Source organism: Embiotoca jacksoni, unplaced genomic scaffold (genome assembly GCF_022577435.1).
Source record: "Embiotoca jacksoni isolate LCO1_2020_lvr unplaced genomic scaffold, fEmbJac1.0.p SCAF_132, whole genome shotgun sequence".
NCBI classification, from domain to species: Eukaryota; Metazoa; Chordata; class Actinopteri; family Embiotocidae; genus Embiotoca; species Embiotoca jacksoni.
The window spans coordinates 142,951-162,950 of NW_027185266.1; the positions used below are offsets into that span (position 1 = coordinate 142,951).

The window sequence follows — 20,000 nt, forward strand, 5'->3', positions numbered from 1 at the left end:
TGCAGAGGAACACACACACATATATACACACACACACACACACACACGCACACACACACACACACAGACACACACACACACGTACGTAAGGCCCCTCGCGGTAATCTCGGACGCCTCTCTCCGGTGGTAGAGGACGCTGGGTCGGCATATCGCCCCGGTGCTTTCCCCGGGAATCGGTACGTTTCCACCGGACTCGGGAGGGCTTCAGTCGGCCGGCGATGCGGGAACAGCTTCGGAAGTGAGTGCCGAGGGGCTTTTTTTTTAATTTTGTTGTTGTTGTTTTTTTTGTTAAGTGGAGGGAAGGAGGTGGGGGGGGGGGGGGACTGGGGCTGTTTCGGGTGGTGATAAATAATGGTGATGGTAATTGTGCTGGTCGTAATGCAGTAAACCTGTTCGCGCTGTGGGGTTTTCGTGGCAGAGATACCCCCCCCCCCCCCCACACACACACACTCCGCAGAAAACACACATTATTTCACCCCGTAGTGTCGTAAAATACGACAAATTTACACTTAAAAGCTGCACGAAGAGGTGTTCGGGTTCAATTCCGGACGTGGGAAAATAGACCTTCTCTACCCCCCTCGCTCCCCCCCTCCTTTTCTCGTGTGCTTGTTATCTCGCAAGTATCCTGAACGCACCACCTTAAAGACATTTGTGGGCAATTGGTGTCGTTTTAAAAGCGTGCGGCGATCATGTTTGAAGTTGAACGTGCCTCGTGATCATGAAACGGGGATGTTTTTGAATGAGAGAATAATCCGGGGAGGAAGATGGGGGGACGGGGGGGGGGGGATGGTTGCATTTTTAGTAGCCATTTAAAGCCCCCCAAACAGCCTCCCTCTTCGCAGCGGCTGTTGTTGCCGGGGAACCGGGGCGAGGTGTGCGGCCACGGCGAGCCTCCGCGAGCCGCCTCCCCCCCCCCCCCCGAGCCGCCTCCTCCTCCTCCACCCCCCCCCCCCCGGATTACACGAACCGTGTATTCCTTATTTCCTCTCACTGAATGCTGCCATGTCGGGAGAAACAGCTTTAAAGCATCCGCTGTGCAAACGGGGCTCGGTGTTCCCTGCGTTTATTTGCCCGTATGTGTTTGAATTTGGCCCGACGGGGATTTGGTGTTTATTTATGCGCGCGCGAGTGTGTGTGTGTGTGTGTGTGTGCGCGTGCGTGCGTGCGCGCGCGTGCGGCTTCAGAGAAAAGAGCCTCGCGGGAGTGAAGCGGCGACGTGCCGCCGCGTTGCATTCCTTCACACTCGCAAATGCTCGCGCGCGCGCGCGAAGGTGCAAATACGATCACCTCTCGTGCCAGCGAGTCTTGGCTCGTGTCTGGATGAGTGCGTGTTTTTTTTGTTTTTTTTTTTGCACCGAGTAGTGTGGTAATATATGTGTGTGTGTGTGTGTGTGTGTGTGTGTGCGCGCGCGCGCACGCGGAGGTGTGCGCAACGTGTACGGCGATTTTGATGCACTGCATTGCTCTTGTTTTATCGTTTGGGAAATAACAGCCAGGCCTCAATTGTAAATGTTTTTTATATATACATAAGATATTAAAGATATATATATCTATGTATAGGATGGATATGTAAATATTTATATATATATATGTATATATCTTGTGTGTGCTGGTTTGTCTGTGGTTATGAACTTCTCTCTGATCCGGTGGTCGTCGTCCCCGGTTACTACCTGGATATCTCTCGGGAACTTTGTTGAAATGGGAGCAGAGGATGCGGGGCTGGCTGGTGCACATGTTTCTGGCACTGATGTGATTGCAGGTGTGTGTGTGTGTGTGTGTGTGTGTGTGTGTGTGTGTGTGTGCACTGACTAAATACAGAGGATGGATAAAAAGCCACACACACGGATTCAACTTGCGTACTGACGTGCTCAGGCATGATTGTCAGGGTGTGTGTGTGTGTGTGTGTGTGTGTGCGTGTTGTCTTTGTATTGTGTGTAGACGATCATCGACCACAAGCCCGTGTTTCATCCTAATCTGGGTTTTTATGTTTTATTTTTCCGTCACGGGGCGAGTTTCTGCGTTGGGAGAAACTTTCCCACAGCATCACAGCTGCGGGCCTTTTTTCTGTTCAGGTGTCGCGTTGGAACGACTTAAAATGGATAAAGTGGTTCTGGGTAATTACAGAGCTCGGAGGGAGACAAAAGATGTTTCTGCATCGGCGTGTTAAAACAAGAACGTTGGCGTAGACACACATCAGACTTGTCTCGGGGGGGGAAGAAACGCGGACCTCACACAAACGCGATACCCGTCTTCGAATCCCGCGAGGACCGACGAGTCCGGGGGGGAATCCGGCTGCTCAAAAGCACCAAAACGTAACTAAATAAAGACCAAAATGATACGAAAGAAATGGATGAAACTGGCATCGACGCAGGATGTAGACCAAAAAAAGAACAGACTCTCATGGAGAGTGCCTTAAAGTGCAATACTACCGAGGGCCACTAGGGGGGGGGGGGGCGGGCTCCACAAAATACATGAAAGACCGGGTCGATTAAAAAAGAAAGAATAAAAGAGGGGCGAGACGTGAGGACATCATTAAAAAAAAAGACAGCCTGGCAGTATTGACGGAAATATGATGTTAGTTTTGATCCAGCTGTTTTGTTGTTGTTGTTGTTGTAAATATGAGTACGCGAGTGTATGAGCAAGTAGGCGATGTATATAATAATTGTAACGCTCGCTTCCCACGTTAAGGAACCCGTCGGACGTACGTCACAACCACCTTCCTGAAGGGGAAAGCTATTTATAACATCTCTGACGAGGCAAACTTTTGATTTATTTTTTTTTGACTCAACGACCAATGAAAACTAGCAAGCCGCCCCCCTCCCCCCCCCCCCCCCCTTCACCCTCTCCTGTGATTATTACAGAAAGTCACAAAGCGAAATGTGCGAGGGCAGCAGGGAGACTGGATCATATTTTCACTCCAGGTTATTTTAAAGGGGTGGGGGGTGCGGGGGGGGGGGAGGCATTTAAAATGAGAGAAAACGAAATAAATACTTTCTATCGCGGCAAATATGTTTTCATCCGCCAGAAAAAATAGTCCCTATAACTTGCAAAATACACAATGTCCTTCTTTTGAAATAACACTTGTTTAAAATCTGCAATAAGTGCTTTTTTTTTTTAGGTGTGGGAGGGGGGGGGGTGTAATTAGACTTTTTAAAGAGTAAAACTTTGTATTTTTGAGGTGTTTTTTCTTCATCTTTTTTTAAAGATTCATATCTTCAGTGGGAACCAACGGGCTGAAAGCCACAGAAGGAGCAGGAGGGAAGTTGAACGTATTCAGGGGCGGACCGGACCGACCAGCGATCAGGTCCGCTCTCTGGGTTTGTTGACAGTAAACAAAGTTGATCCTCTTCATAGGTCTGGTGATGTTGGAATTAAAGCGAGGTGGGGGGGGGGACCAATTCGAGGTGTTTCCAAAATAGTGAACTCGTTAGCTCAACGAAACGTCGACCAGGAGGGGGAAAAATGGCTCCGTGTGAACCTGGAATTTTTCTTTTTTGTCTTTTTTTTTTTTTTAATGGATTTGTATTTAAATATTTGGACAGGAAGCCGGGCTCGGCAAAAACGTGACGCTCAACCGTGGGGTCGTTCATAATTGACTGCAGCGACAAGTGGCCCGGGGGCTACGAACACTTTTATACCCGCTCCGTAGTCCCAACCATTCGAAACCCTGCCGCTGCAATCTGATTGGCCGACCGTACGGACGAACCCCGAGCCCACAGCATTTGTCGTAAAGAAGTCGTCAGTTTATCGTAGCAAACGTATTATAATATATATAAATATATGGTTTCACTTGTTTTCTGTTCTTCGGCTGTTTGCACCCCCCCCCCCTCCCCTCGAGCAAGGCAGCAGATCTCCGCCGCTCGGCGCGCCGTAGTTTATCTTTTGACAGTTTCACGATGCAATATCAACACTTCAGCTCATCTTTCCCCCCCTCCTCCCCTGCGATACATTTTTCTATGGAGGCGGTGTTGGCTTTCAAAGAGCATAAAAAAAAAGTGAAAACCGGAGATGCCGGGTTCCCGCAGGCCACCGCTGATTTATGGACGTTTTTTATTGTCGTTAATCCTGCTGGGACGTGTGGTTAGAAGCGGTAGGACGGCAGGGTTGTTGGTTTTTTTGTGGGGTGAGAGGGGGGGGGGATAGATGTGTTGGGACAATGTCAGAGAAAAACAGATCCACCCCGATGTATCGTCAATTTCCAAAACACGTGGCGCGCTTTGTGAAAATCACCTCGGGCTCAGGAACACGAGGAGCGGGAGGCGATACACCGAAACTAGAGGCGCGCCGGTACTCTTGAGTTTTCCCGTCCGATTCCGACATCTGCCGGCGCTTTCTCCTGAATGTTAGGATTATTTTGTTGTTTATTTTTATTATTATTATTATTATTGTCGTTGACGGTGCTGTTAAACACGAGCTCGTACACGAGGCTGCGTTCTCGCCGCGCTTATCGTGAAAAGAAAGCCAAACGAAAGCGTCACGTTGCCGTGGCAACGCCTTGGAACGTTCGAAGCAATTCGATATTTGGCCTCGACGTACATCGGGTGTTTTTTTTGTGGTTTTTTTTGCCGTTCTCTGTTCTCCGTCCTCGATCTGTTGTTCTGCGGGAACTGAAATTGCTTCTTGACCTCCTTTTCCATTTGGGACAAACTCTTGTTGTTGTTTTTTTGTTTTTTTGGATGCGGAAATCTATTTTTTCTTCCACCGACGTACACTGGTAGCTCCGAGTCACCCGCCTCGCTCAAGGACGTCTCCACCGGACTCCACAGAAGGCGCGGAATGAAAAGTGACTGAAGCTTTGAGGATACTGTGTGTATATATATATATATATATATATATATATATATACATATTTAAAAAAAAAAAAATTGAAGTAGGTCTTCACCACGGGACGCTCCCTCCCCCCCTTTCTCCTCATTATCTGTTAGTGGGAGTGTGAGAGAGAGGAAAAACAAGGGCAGCACATGAGGAGGGGAGGGGGGGGGATAAATAAGGCAGCGTCTGGATTGTTATCTTCAGGCAGAGGTTGACCTGCAGGTGGGCGCGTCGCTGAGTCGTAAAGATCAAGACAAAAAGCGCTTCGTGGAACAAAGCTCCTCCGATCGGTTTTGCGCACCGAGCGCTCACGTGCAGCCCGAACGCACGATCGCGCGTCAGAATTGCTTTATTTTTTGTTTGTTGTGTTTTTCTCCCTTCGATCTGTAATCGGACCGAACGGTCCAACTGTCTTTGTCCGGCGCGTCAAAGCGGAGGCTCTTTTAAGACGAACGTCGCTGGCGTCACTTATTAGCTCGTCATCTTCCCGCAATGACTATTTCCACCGGAATTGACGAGCAGGGGGAATCATCCTTCGCTCCGCTGGAATTTATTGTGATGGTTTTTTTCTAGATGGCTTTAGGATTCAAAAGTGGGTGTTTTTTGTTTTTTTTAAAGACGGCTGGAAACTGCAAATTAGCGCTGGCGACGCTCCGCCGGGATTAAGAGGGAGAATAAAAATTTTAAAAAATTTTAAAAACGTGCGGAGAATACCGACGCCCGCGCCGTCCCGATGTATTTCGATAAAACCGAATTGAATTGAAAGAAGAAAAAAAAAAGCCGACGGCGTCATCGTAAGCGACTCGTTGAATGAGATTCGAGTTCCACGAGTGACTTCGAACAGCTGCCGAGCAGCCGACGAATATCGCTCAAAGATTTTATTGTAAAAACGATTTGCGAAAACGTAAACGTCCGATATTTGAAAAGCTATAATCCAATCGATTCAACAACAACAACAACGACAACAAAAATCCTTGGATTTGATTGGCTGACATTCGGTCCACGGTAAGGGCGGGAAACCAAACCGTCTTGACTTTTATTGGAACCGACCGGATCGCTGTGATGCTACGTAGCCGTAGCGCTAAAATGTCCGCCGATCAGCTCGCGCCGAAATACGTCGAGTGGAGTTCCCGACTTTCAGAAATAACTATTATCAATATATTAATAACTCTCAACGATATTCCCCAAAATTTGGGGCCGGGCGGTCGGAACGCAATTGTACAACGCGATTTGACTCGTTCGTGTTAACGATAGCGATTGGGGGATTTGGAGCAAAAGTACTATTTGGAAAATTGGCTCCGAACTATTTCGATTGTCCTCGGGGATAATTGCTTTGAGGCGCGTCGCCGCCGCCTGATGACGGGAGCAGCGCATTACAACCGGGCGCCCGGTTTAAAACGGGGCGGAAAATAAGGAAGAAGGAAAAGCAGAGGAATGGATTTGCGGACATTAAAACGACTATTAGAAAGTCGATGACCCGTCTTCGGTTAATTAATTGAGTTTGATTCTCTTTGTTTTGAGTCGGCGTGTTTCAGTTATGATCTTAAATATGTTTATTACGGAGGCGTTGAGGCCAAATTTCCTGTCGTCGTCTTGGTAGTTCCCACGTGAGCGAGGAATAAAGGAAAAAAAAAACCTCCGACCTCGATGTATTTGTTTTAATCTGTTCATTTTGTTTGTGTGTTTGTTTGAACTCGTCATCTGACTCTTTGGGTTCCCCCCCTCCTTCTTTATTTTGTTGTTGTTGTCTCCCTTCAGCCACCAGACCCAGACGACATGCTGGGACCATCCCAAGATGGCCGAGCTCTACCAGTCTCTGGGTAAGACGCACCACGTTTTCCGCTAACCGCGTCTCCTTTTATGTGTTTTTATCTGACATTATTTTTTATTTTATTTTGCGTCCCCCTCCAGCGGACCTGAACAACGTTCGGTTCTCGGCCTACCGAACCGCCATGAAGCTCCGACGCCTGCAGAAGGCGCTGTGCCGTAAGTACGCCTTTCGGTACCGAGCTGGCGCGCACGGCGGCGGGAAAGAAACGAGGTCGTACTGGAGAACGAGAGTTGTGACGTGTCAGCGGACTTGTACGGAAAAGCTCGCGGAAGTCGATTTGTCGGCTAATATATATATATGGACATGTATTTTCTTTTTTAAGTCGCGTCAAGTTTGTCGTCCGACGTTTCGTCTTTTCCCATCTGCGACACACGCGATGTCGCCCGCCTCTAGCCTCTGTGGCTTCTAGACGCCGTCCACGTCACCGAGCAACCGTTTTTTTTTTTTTTTACAATAACGGTGCCCCACGACTTCCCGTGTCGCATCTACGATTTCAAACGCGGCCTTACTCGAGTACTAAATACTTGACCTCGTGTATTTCCATTTCAGACGGGAACGCGGTACTTTCACTGCGTTTTATTTCACCGCTTTAGACGACGATTTGACGCAACGGAAAACACGAGAAGCTTTTTAAAAAAGCGGTTTTATTTCAATAAATATTCCGATGATCCAAAGCTGGAAAAGTGAAAATAAGATTCGTGAATCAAAACTGTATTCAAACTAGCTCCAACGTGCAGCAGCATCATGTAATGATGTCATATTTATGAATATACGAGTCAGAGCAACTAAATCAGAAGTCTTTACTTTCACACTTTACGTTTTAGTACTAATACTTTTACTTAAATGGGATTTCGTGGACTTTGGAACGGAGTATTTGTACTTTGCCGCATTGGTACTTAAGTCAAAGGATTGTAAATACGACTTCCGCCACTGTGCATGTATGTGTATATATATATATGTGTGTGTGTGAGTGTGTCTCTGGGTTCAAGTCCTCTCCTCTCATTGTGTTCCAGTCCTCCCACACGCCTCCTTTGTTCTTTCTTTTCTTGTACCGCTCGCCATCTCTCGCTCGCGCTCTCTCGCTCCTTTTTTTATTTTGATTTCGCGTTTATGTTTTAATTCGCCGCGCCGCTCTTCGTCTTCTCCCGACGTCTTCCTCTTCGCCTCCTTCGCTTTGCGTATTCCTTTTCTGTCTCCTTCTTCTTTCTTCTCTGCATTATTTGCTTTTCCTCTCCGCTCTCGCAGTCTGTCAGGACGCGTGTGCGTGTGTGTTTACTCGCCCTTCTTGTCTCTCGCCGGTGGCTCTGTAGAGAGTGTGAACCGCCTCCAGGCCGTTATGCGTGTGATACGTGTTAATTTTTTTTTTTTTTTTTTTTGCGTTGAGGCTGCGGCCCGTACAGCGCGGCAGCACTATTTGCGTTACGGAGGCGGGCTAAAAATAGAAACGCACAGGTTTGGTGATTAACCCTGGAGGAGGCAGCGTGGCGGGCAAATCTGTCCTCTTCCTCTTTTGCTGTCTTTAACCCTTCGCTTCTCATTATTCCCAACAGTAGACCTGCTGAGCACATTTCTGGATTATGGCTATTATAACTTTTTTTTTTTTTTTTTTTTTTTTAAATCCAGGTCAATCTTGTTATTAGGGATTGGCATTTCGAGCAAAACGCTGAACACGGTGAAGTACTTACAACCGAACTTTTTACGTCACGAAACCCCACAATTCCCACGTGAGCGACAGCTGGGAGGAAAACAAACCCTCCAACAGTAGGAAGGGGGGGGGGGATATCCCTTTTAAAAGGAAGAAACCTGTTACAGACTTTCTTTTAACAGGAAGTGAAACCTCCAACAGCAGGAAGGAAAAACTCCCTTTTAATGGGAAGTAAAACCTCCAACATTAGGAAGGAAAAAGTCCCTTTTAACAGGAAGTAAAACCTCCAACGGCAGGAAGGAAAAAGTCCCTTTTAACAGGAAGTAAAACCTCCAACGGCAGGAAGGAAAAACTAACCTTTTGACGGGAAGTAAAACCTCCAACAGCAGGAAGGAAAAAGTCCCTTTTAACAGGAAGTAAAACCTCCCAACGGCATGAAGGAAAAACTCCCTTTCAACAGGAAGTTATACATACAAGTGACACATTAATCTGCAAAACGAATGGCCCACTTCAATTACAGTCATCATAATCGCGTTATTTCATTTAAAAAAAAAGAAAAGAAAGGTGTTCCAGTTATTTGGCTGCTTTACAAAGGCGTTGCGAAGAAGGACGTGCGACGCTGGTCCTTCGTGATAATCTGCCTGGAAACAAACGTGGAAAAGACCAAAGACTGTAGTTAAACCCAAATCTAATAACGACGGTTTCATACTGTTGAACCCTCACGTGACCGACTGTGAGCTTTTAGCCGTCTTTCCTGCAAGTCGTTATCGTAGCAATATTTCTTCATCTCTACCATATATTTTCGGTTTTCCCCTCCTCCCCCCTCCGCCGTCCACCACGGTGTGTGTGTGTGTGTGTGTGTGTGTTCTTGGACGAGGAAACGGGAAACAGCCGGCGTGGCAAAAACAGAAAGCCGACTTGTTATTTTGTTATTTTCTGTGTGTGTGTGTGTGTGTGTGTGTGAGTCACCAGAAATTCGCAAGAGAAGCAAACTCGCCAGACGAGCATCTGAGAGGTTGTTGTTGTTTTTTTTTTTTAACGACCGGCGGACCACGAGAGAATTCTTCCAAAACCAAAGTGTGAAACTACACGTCTTGTTTGCGGCGTCGCTTTCCGCCAGTTATTTTTGCCGGAGGCTTTTTTTCCGACCGCGTCGGGGTCATCCGAAGAGTCTTTTCCCGCTTCCGTCTCTCCGTCCTTTAGCGGACTTAAAGGAGCGGTAAAGGGGAACGATGTCGTACTTCGTTCGCCCCCCCCCGGACGGACATCACCTCCCGACTCGGGACCCTTTGGTCACGGAGGGGTTTTTGAACCCGTCGGTTCGCGAACGGCCGTTACGGTTCCTCGAGTGCCTCGGCGCCAATCTTTGCGAGTTGGGAGCGGGAAGCGACCGTATTTGGGGTGAGCTGCGAGGATCCGATCGGGGTAACCCGGCGACTGCGCCACGTCCTGCCCGACCGACTAGGCGTAACCCCGACTGCGCCACAGGCCTGTCAATCAAACGGACACGCCCTCAAAAAATGATTTCATAATTTCCGACAGGATGACATCCATTTTTTTGGGGGGGTGGGATCCGGAAGAGCGAATTCAAATTTTATTGAGTGAGAATTTTACGAGAACGGGAGTCTGCGGAGGCTTTTTTTGGGGGAGGGGGGGCTTCAGTCGCACCCGGAAACCCAAAAACGCGCCTTTTATGGAGTTTATTTTCTAACTAACGGGATTATTATTTCCACACGGACGTCCAGAAAACGAATAAGAAGGAGGGACTTTCGCTCCCGTTCGAACGGGAAGGTTTTTTTCGTCTGCTGTTGGAGCCGGCCTCCGGTGGCGCTCCGCGGCATCGCAGCTCCCAGGCCTCATTTCTTCCCAGCGCCGGTTGAAGTACGTCCTCAGATGTGTGTGTGTGTGTGTGTCTCTCTCTCTCTCTCTCTCTCCTTGTTTAGTGGACCTGCTGAGCATGCCGATGGCATGCGAGGTGTTCGACCAGCATGGCCTGAAGCAGAACGAGCAGCTGCTGGACATATCCCAGCTGGTCGCCGCTCTGACCAGCTTGTACCAGCGGCTGGAGCAGAGCCACTCCCACCTGGTCAACATACCGCTGAGCGTGGACATGTGCCTCAACTGGCTGCTCAACGTCTACGACACGTACGTGTCGCCCGGCAGGCGATGTAACGATACTGACGTGTTTGTGTTTTTTGACGTTTTGATTTTTTTTTTTTTTTTTTTTTTTTTTTTTTTTTGTGGGTTGTGCAGCGGTCGCACCGGAAAGATCCGGACTCTGTCGTTCAAAACGGGAATCGTCTCGCTCTGCAAGGCTCACCTGGAGGATAAATACAGATGTAAGTCCGTAAATTCCTCCTTAATTATTACCTCCGGATGAAAGTGGGAATTTCCCCGAGTTTTGCGGTCAAATATTCGATTTGTAATTTACACTGAGCTCGTGTTAGCGAGCCTCTAGCCTCGGAGTTAGCCGGTTAGCTTTTTTAGCGTCTTTAACACACCGAAACCAGAGAGCTGTTAAGTTTGTTCTTCTGGCGAGCAAAAGTTTCCGAGTCTACTGTGAATTGTTCTGCCGTTGATTTCTCTTTAAAATCACTGTTTCAGTTTATATTTGACATTTTTTTTGTGTTTGGCGGCGAAACAAAGTAAAATAAAGAAATAACACGACTGAATAGATGGAAAATAAATCACTGCAAAGGGCTGTAGCGCGTTCCGGGAAGCGTAAATGTAAGTCACGACCTTAGCGTCGTAACCACGACAACCGCTGAGAAGGACCGACTCTATGTACGTTGTAGCTAGCGCGCGTGCGGCGCCGCTCGGTTTTGTGAGGTTTGGCGTGTTGAAAGTTGAAGTTTCCTTCTTTTCCTCTCCAGTCTTGTTCCGGCAGGTCGCCAGCGCGACGGGCTTCTGCGACCAGCGACGCCTCGGCCTCCTCCTCCATGACTCCATCCAGATCCCCCGGCAGCTCGGCGAGGTGGCCTCCTTCGGCGGCTCCAACATCGAGCCCTCCGTCCGCAGCTGCTTCCAGTTTGTACGTCGCACACACGCGCCCAGAAGCGTTTCCTACGGAGTCACGTAACGGACGTCGGAATATCTATCGGAAAGGTGGCGTCTTCCCGCGGTTTTGTTTTCGGGCGAAATTTGGGCGCGTTTTAGCGTGTACGTAAAACATCCTGGACGAGCCCCCGTTTTATGACTCGATTGCTTTAAGTGAAATGTGTTTATTTGGGAAAACCGAAATGAGGAGGGGGGAAGTCAGTTCATCTGTAATGTGTGTAGTGTGCGGATGCATGAAGATATATAGGGGTGAGAAAATGAAGTGGTGGGGGAGGGAGCCTGCAGAGGTTTTGGAGCAACGAAACGCAAATCCAGCAGCGTACGCACCTTTTTTTTGGGGGGGGGGGATATCAGAGGATTCCCGGTAATTGCAAGTCTGACCGGATTATCCCCGATCTCCATGAGATGATCCGGCATTTCCCGCCTTTGAAGTCCCCCCCTCCCCCGCTTGGAATTTAGCTCATTTCCTCAAACGTGTTGTCAAAAGTCAAAACCGTTGTCGAGGCGAAAGGGATTGTCGCGGAAAGGGATGGTTGTATTTCAAAACCCTCCCCGTGAACGGCAATTTTTCCAACGGCTTACTGACGAGGCGCAGTGGCGGCGGCCCCATCAAGCTTCGGATTCCTCGACGTGACAAAGGGCCGCAAACGGGCGCGAGCAACTTCACCAAGACGTGGTAGTTTAAGAAATGCATTTAAATCCAGACTGACTTTGGCAGCACGCAGCTATAAATATATATATATGTATGTATATAGTTATGGTTATAGTAATAATTAGTGGGATTCATTTGCAAGAGAAAAGACTTTTAGGATCAAAAGTGATAGGTTTGGTGAACATAATGCTAAAGCTGCCTAAATGCTAATATTAGCATCCAGGACTGGCTACTACTATGTGTATATATATATATATATATGCGTGTCCCCTACATGGTTTGTTAGCCGGTTAGGAGTTTTGTTGGCTTAAATCCTCAGTCTTGTACGTAAAACGCCCTTTTACATTTGTACATTTTCAAAGGAGTCAGCTGGCGCCTGGAGTTTTATACCGACTCCTGTCGTCGATAGCGAAAGCCGTCGTGTGGGAAAAAATAACGTCCAAAAAAAACCGAGAAGAAAAAGCAATTTTCCGGTAAAGTCTGCTACCGTGATCGCAGCGCACGTCAAATTGTAACGTCTGGATGTAATCGCAGCTCCCCGGGAATCAAAATCATCACACGCCTCCTGCTTTGTTTGATTGTGGGCGTCTCACGCACACGCACACACACACACACACACACACACTGATTGACAGAGCCACTAATTCGAGCCTTGATTTGTACGCGAGCTGTCACCGTTAGGTGCGATATGCTTTTGAGGTCGTACCCGACGGTTTGGTTGCTTTCTGCCTCGAGGCGTCACAAACCTCTTCGGTGACATAGGACGTATAAAAAATAAATAAATAAATAAAATTTAAAAAAGCTTTGAAGTACCGCGATGTGTTTACGTTCGGGACGGGCCGCGTTCGTCGCGGCTCATTTCTGAAAGTGTCACCGGCAGAAGGCGTTCGCCGTCGTGTTCGTGGACTGCGTCGCTTAGACAAAGAGTTCCGTTGTCGTGGCGACAGTCGGAGTGCGTTAACAGGCATTGACGGCAGACTATCGTAACGCGGTCCAGCCGGCGATAACGGAAAGGTTTGACAGGATAGGTCGTAAGTAACCGCGTCATAAAGTGGGGGCTCGTCCGGGATGTTTGACATCCACGCTTAACTACTCGATGTTTTAAAAGGCACTTGAACGTAACTGCGTTGGGGGTTTAGTGATGTTAGAGGGCTCTCCGTAGACGGGACAGACTCGGTTCGCTGAGCTTTTGTTTCACGGCCGAGCGAAGCCGCTACCATAACTGAAATGTCCCTCGCGAAATCGTTATCCAAGTGGAACGGGGACGTCGTGCTTTGTCGCGTCATCGCTGCTAATATTAGCAAAGTTTCATGATTTGTTGTTTTAAAGGGTGCGTCTTGTCCCCCCCGTCCACTCCCCCCTCCCCACCAGGCCAACAACAAACCCGAGCTAGAGGCCGCCATGTTCCTGGACTGGATGCGTCTGGAGCCTCAGTCCATGGTGTGGTTACCCGTCCTGCACCGCGTGGCCGCCGCCGAGACCGCCAAGCACCAGGCCAAGTGCAACATCTGCAAGGAGTGTCCCATCATAGGCTTCAGGTGGGTGGAGGCGGCGCAGGGTTGGCGGCGTTTTTACGGGCCGAACGGCTCGCACGGACTTTCTCGACGGGGGGGGGGGGGGGCTTTTGTTAAAACGTCTCGGGACTAAAGTCCGGGTCCCGTAAAGGGCGGTCGTGTCCGCTCTGTCGTCTTTGTGACAACGAGGGGGCGATAAATTGGAATGAAGAGTCCCGGGGCCAGACAATGAATTTCTCAATTTAGGCACCGTGTTGAAAGAATGTTAACTAGCCCCCACACACACACACACACACACACACACACACACACACACGAGGAAGGAAAAAAAAAAACGAGCCATAAATGTCCTCCTTTTATTGCCCCCTTCCCTTTCTGGTGCTCTTTCGTCTCCTCTTCTTTACCTTTTGTTGACCTTCCCCTCCTCGTTCTGTGTTTTCCTCCGCAGGTATAGAAGCCTAAAACATTTCAACTACGACATTTGCCAAAGCTGCTTCTTCTCGGGGCGCGTCGCCAAGGGACACAAGATGCAGTACCCCATGGTTGAGTACTGCACCCCGGTATGATATTCCTACTTTACAATGTGTGAATGAAGTGTGAGTGAAAACGCTTAAGAGGTGAATTATAAGGGACCGGGCTTGCAGTTCAAATTGGTTTTTTTTTTGTTCTCCAGTCATGTTGTGAAAAGCATCTACGCTCTCACTTTGATACAACAAAAAGTAATAAATAAATACATTTGTATTTATGACCCTATTTGTTATATATAGCCCGTCTCTCCAGGAAGCCACAATCTCGTAATCGCTATAAACGAGAAACGTTGAAATGGAACCTTTGCGTGTACGTCTTGTGCCGTAAATTCCGAGCTTCGCGGCATATACATTTTTCGGTCAAAGAAAGGGGTTTTAAAAAAAAATGGGGAGACTTTGGGAGTCGTAAATGGGTTTCCTCTTTCTTAGAAGCGTAACGACACACTCGGACCCGACAGTGAGGGGCTTTAACTTCACACGCTTCGGATGTGCGAATAATGCCGAGCAGGCTCGAAATAAACGTTTTCTAAAAGGGTGTGTGTGTGTTTGTGTTTGTGTGCCACACTCCCACGGAGTGAACAAAGCTGCCTTTGTGCCACCCTCCTCCTCCTCCTCCCCCCTCCCCCGTCTCTCTCCAGACTACATCGGGGGAGGACGTCAGGGACTTTGCCAAGGTGCTGAAGAACAAGTTCAGGACCAAGCGCTACTTTGCCAAACACCCCCGCATGGGCTACCTGCCAGTCCAGACCATCCTGGAGGGGGACAACATGGAAACGTGCGGCTCGTGCGCGCGCACACACATACGCAACATTGTGTTTGAAAGGTCAACGCGAGTCAGCGAAGACGTCCCGGCCGCTGTTACGAACCAAACCGTGGACGTAGCTTCCCGGGTGTGAGAGGGGAGGGCCGACGCGGAAGCGCCGCGACGCCGCGATACCGCCGAGGGCCACTAGAGGTCGGCTCCGGAAAGGCCTCCGTAGACTCCCGTTCGGCTGGTCCTCATAAGTCGGTGCATTTTTGCCGCCAGCTATCTCGGTTTTGCCGCCCTCGAGTCACTCGTCGGCAACCAAGTGAATAAAAGCAGTGCTGAGGGATGCTCGCGCTACCCACGATGTAGCGCTAAAGGAGGCTAACGCTTCTTGTTAACCAACGCTAAAGTGCTACAGGATGCTAACGCTTACAGTAAACCGGTGCTAAAGGATGATGAAGTTCTAAACGTACCCGTATAGCTACGATCGCCTAAATCAGCTGACACGTCGGCCATATTGAGTTTCCAGTCGGGGTCCGTTCACAAATATTGACGATGATGTAAATTCTAATAAACGGTTATTGACCAAAAAGTGCCGAATGGGCGAGAAAATCAATATGAATGGAGGATCCGCCACGTAAGGAAGAGTATTCATCCCTCTTCCTTACATTGTTTAGTCGGAGGCCAAACAGACAACACATGGCAAACTCAAAGGAACTAAAACAAAACAAAACCAATATTGGAAAGAAAAATCAACTTCATAATATATACAGTGGGTACGGAAAGTATTCAGACCCCTTTAAATTTTTCACTCTTTGTTTCATTGCAGCCATTTGCTAAAATCAAAAAAGTTCATTTTATTTCTCATTAATGTACACTCAGCACCCCATCTTGACAGAAAAAAAACAGGAATGTAGAAATTTGTGCAAATTTATTAAAAAAGAAAAACTGAAATATCACATGGTCATAAGTATTCAGACCCTTTGCTCAGTATTGAGTAGAAGCACCCTTTTGAGCTAGTACAGCCATGAGTCTTCTTGGGAATGATGCAACAAGCTTTTCACACCTGGATTTGGGGATCCTCTGCCATTCTTCCTTGCAGATCCTCTCCAGTTCCGTCAGGTTGGATGGTGAACGTTGGTGGACAGCCATTTTCAGGTCTCTCCAGAGATGCTCAATTGGGTTTAGGTCAGGGCTCTGGCCGGGCCAGTCAAGAATGGTCACAGAGTTGTTCCGAAGCCACTCCTTTGTTATTTTAGCTGTGTGCTTAGGGTCATTGTCTTGTTGGAAGGTGAACCTTCGGCCCAGTCTGAGGTCCAGAGCACTTTGGAAGAGGTTTTCTTCCAGGATATCTCTGTACTTGGTCATCTTTCCTTCAATTGCAACCGGTCGTCCTGTCCCTGCAGCTGAAAAACACCCCCATAGCATGATGCTGCCACCACCATGTTTCACTGTTGGGATTGTATTGGGCAGGTGATGAGCAGTGCCTGGTTTTCTCCACACATACCGCTTAGAATTAACGCCAAAAAGTTCAATCTTGGTCTCATCAGACCAGAGAATCTTATTTCTCATAGTCTGGGAGTCCTTCATGTGTTTTTTGGCAAACTCTATGCGGGCTTTCATATGTCTTGCACTGAGGAGAGGCTTCCGTCGGGCCACTCGGCCATAAAGCCCCGACTGGTGGAGGGCTGCAGTGATAGTTGACTTTGTGGAACTTCCTCCCATCTCCCTACTGCATCTCTGGAGCTCAGCCACAGTGATCTTTGGGTTCTTCTTTACCTCTCTCACCAAGGCTCTTCTCCCACGATTGCTCAGTTTGGCTGGACGGCCGGGTCTAGGAAGAGTTCTGGTCGTCCCAAACTTCTTCCATTTAAGGATTATGGAGGCCACTGTGCTCTTAGGAACCTTGAGTGCTGCAGAAATGTTTTTGTAACCTTGGCCAGATCTGTGCCTTGCCACAATTCTGTCTCTGAGCTCCTTGGACAGTTCCTTCGACCTCATGATTCTCATTTGCTCTGACATGCACTGTGAGCTGTAAGGTCTTATATAGACAGGTGTGTGCCTTTCCTAATCAAGTCCAATCAGTTTAATTAAACACAGCTGGACTCCAATGAAGGAGTAGAACCATCTCAAGGAGGATCAGAAGAAATGGACAGCATGTGAGTTAAATATGAGTGTCACAGCAAAGGGTCTGAATACTTATGACCATGTGATATTTCAGTTTTTCTTTTTTAATAAATTTGCACAAATTTCTACATTTCTGTTTTTTTCTGTCAAGATGGGGTGCTGAGTGTACATTAATGAGAAATAAAATGAACTTTTTTGATTTTAGCAAATGGCTGCAATGAAACAAAGAGTGAAAAATGTAAAGGGGTCTGAATACTTCCCGTACCCACTGTATATATATATATATATATATCACATTATTTTAGTAACACTTATTGTTAGTGTAAATGATGGATGAAACATGCGTAGAAAACAAGTGTACACGGATATTTTTTGTGATTCATGTGTAACTGCATTATTTGTTTTGCCGTTTGTATTGTGTTTGCATAGGCGTGTTATGATTATTATTATGATGATGATGATGATGATGCAGTGATTTTCCAGTCCTGTTTGTTACATGAATTCAATCGTTTTATGGAACTAGTGACGATTTGTCGACGTGCGTGCGTGAGTGCACACTGTTCACGTTACATCACGCTGTCTGTGTTCACGTCGGCGTTGCCCCCCCCACCCCCTCCTGCCCCCCCTTTCTCATTTGCTGCTCTCGCCATGCTACATCTCCCATCATGCCTTGCAGTGTCCTCCCACTCCCCGTGTCATCATATCACCTTTTTTTGTTTTGTTTTTTTTGTCTTGCAGTCCTGTCACTCTGATCAACTTCTGGCCCGTAGACCATGCGTGAGTACCCGACTCGCACACTCTCACACACACACACACACACACACACACTCTCACACACACTCACATTCACACACACACACTTTCACACTCACATTCACACACACACACTCACTCTCACACACTCACATTCACACACACACACACTCTCACACACACTCACATTCACACACACACACTCTCACACACACACACTTTCACACTCACATTCACACACACACACTCACTCTCACACACTCACATTCACACACACACACTCTCACACACACACACTTTCACACTCACATTCACACACACATTCTCACTCTCACACACACACACTTTCACACTCACACACACACTTTCACACACACACACACACACACACACTCACATTCACACACACGCACTCTCACACACACACACACTCTCACACTCACACATTCTCTCACTCTCACACACACTCACACACTCTCACTCTCACACACACTCTCTCTGTCACCCATTTCACCCGTGTCACTGTGTGATGTCATTTTGTTTGCAGCTTTGGTGTATTTACATCTCACGGTATGGCGCTGCCGAGTCGCTCCTCTCGTTCCGACGTTAAACATGACGTTTAAAAAAGAAAAGAAAAGAAGAAGAACAAACAAACCTCCCGACGCCGGCGACGATGACGTGAAAATTATTCCACATTTATATGAAGCGTGTGTTATACGGTGCGATTGTGTTTTGATGATTGGAGTGGACGTGGCGGTCCCCAATTTTTTGCCGCCGTGACTTCGAGTTGAATTCGGATCCATCAGATCATGGGAAATACGATTGCCATTGAAATCCGTCGCCGTGGCAACGGGATGCCGAACACGTTTTATTCAGACGCGCCGCTTCTCAACGTTCAGAAAGAGGCTGATGTTTGAAGAAAGTAGCATCGATTATCTGCCGGTACGGCCTCATATGTTTAATGTAATTTAATTTTTTTATTATTTTTTTTGTATCGCAAGCCTGGAGTCCATTTATCGACGTATGTCCGATACCGTATTTTTGTTGTTGTTGTTGACTATCTTTCCGACATCATAGGGCAGTATACGGGACACTGGCTTTTTCGCAGGCCCCGCCCACGCGTTGCGCGACGGACCAATGGGGAAGCGTTTCACATCTGCTGCTCGTATCTGTCGCTGCCCTCATCTCTGAGTGTGTGTGTGTGTGTGTGTGTGTGTGTGTGTGTTAGGGTTAATGAGTCCCTCCCGGTTGGATTGACTCGCTCTTCTTTCTTTCTTTCTTTCTTTCTTTCTTTCTTTCTTTCTTTCTTTCTTTCTTTCTTTCTGTTCCCCATCCTCTCAGGCCCGGATCGTCCCCCCAGCTCTCGCACGACGACACGCACACTCGGATCGAGCACTACGCCAACCGGTAACGACGCCGCCCGGCGAACAGGAACGTGTTGTTGTTGTTGTCGTCGTCTCCACACTCTCCCCCCCCTTTTTTTTTTTGCCGCCGCCACCGCCCTCCGGAGAATCGTCCTCCCTCACGGACGCCGAGGAGGAGGGGAAAAAACAAAGATAAACTGTAAAAGTGCAGCACACTTCCTGCCCCCCCCCCCCAGCACCCCCCCTCCCCCCCCCCAGCACCTCTCTTCCTCCTCCCCCCCACCCCCCACCCCCCATCGTGCTCACACTGCCATTAACTCGCAGGGGGGATTGGTGCTGCCCTAATTCTTGTTTCCCTGACGCGGTTTCTTCGGAGGCAACTTTCAGGCACCGGTTTCCCCCTCGTCGCCCTCCCGGCCGTCGGGGTTGAAGGTTGCGGGAAAGGACAAAATTGGCGAAGTTATTCGTGCGTCTCCGTCACCAAGGTCACTTGGGTTGAGCTTACGTGGCAAACTCGAAGGGAAACGAAGTTCCTGTAAAGTGGAAAAGTAGCTAAAAAAAAAAATCCCCACTCAAAAGCCAGCAGGCTTTTTTTTTTTTTTTTTTTTTAATGCTTCTTCCCGGTCGGCTAACGACGACGACGACGACGAAGAACGGTCGTTAGGCCGGAACGGAAACGTCCCAATATTTGTGCATACGGCGCAGACTCCCATTGGCCGGCGTCGTTTTGTTTTTCCACGAGTAAGCGTTCCGCGGTCGGCAGTCCGAGGCGAATCGCTCGCAAAAGATGCAACTTTTTTGTAGTTGGCGCCGTCCCCGTTTCCATGGCGACGCACGGGGGGGGGGCAATGACCAACAAGTGGGAAAAGGATCCGTGGCGTCGGTGGACCGGTACGTAACGACGTTCTACCCCTCCGGGAAGTAGGCCGACCCCCTTAGCGACGACCCCTTAGCGACGGAAGAGGATTTG

General features: G+C 48.3%; 1 protein-coding gene across 1 annotated transcript in view; it reads left to right on the forward strand.

Annotated features, from left to right (window-relative positions):
- Positions 1-20,000, forward strand: part of LOC138196809 (dystrophin-like) — a 137,202-nt gene that overhangs the window by 109,949 nt on the left and 7,253 nt on the right. Inside the window, 11 exon segments of the mRNA XM_069147172.1 lie at positions 105-238; positions 6,571-6,632; positions 6,724-6,798; positions 10,232-10,433; positions 10,542-10,627; positions 11,162-11,319; positions 13,369-13,535; positions 13,960-14,071; positions 14,677-14,813; positions 17,652-17,690; positions 19,008-19,073. Of these exon segments, the coding sequence (XP_069003273.1) occupies positions 105-238; positions 6,571-6,632; positions 6,724-6,798; positions 10,232-10,433; positions 10,542-10,627; positions 11,162-11,319; positions 13,369-13,535; positions 13,960-14,071; positions 14,677-14,813; positions 17,652-17,690; positions 19,008-19,073 (1,238 nt within the window).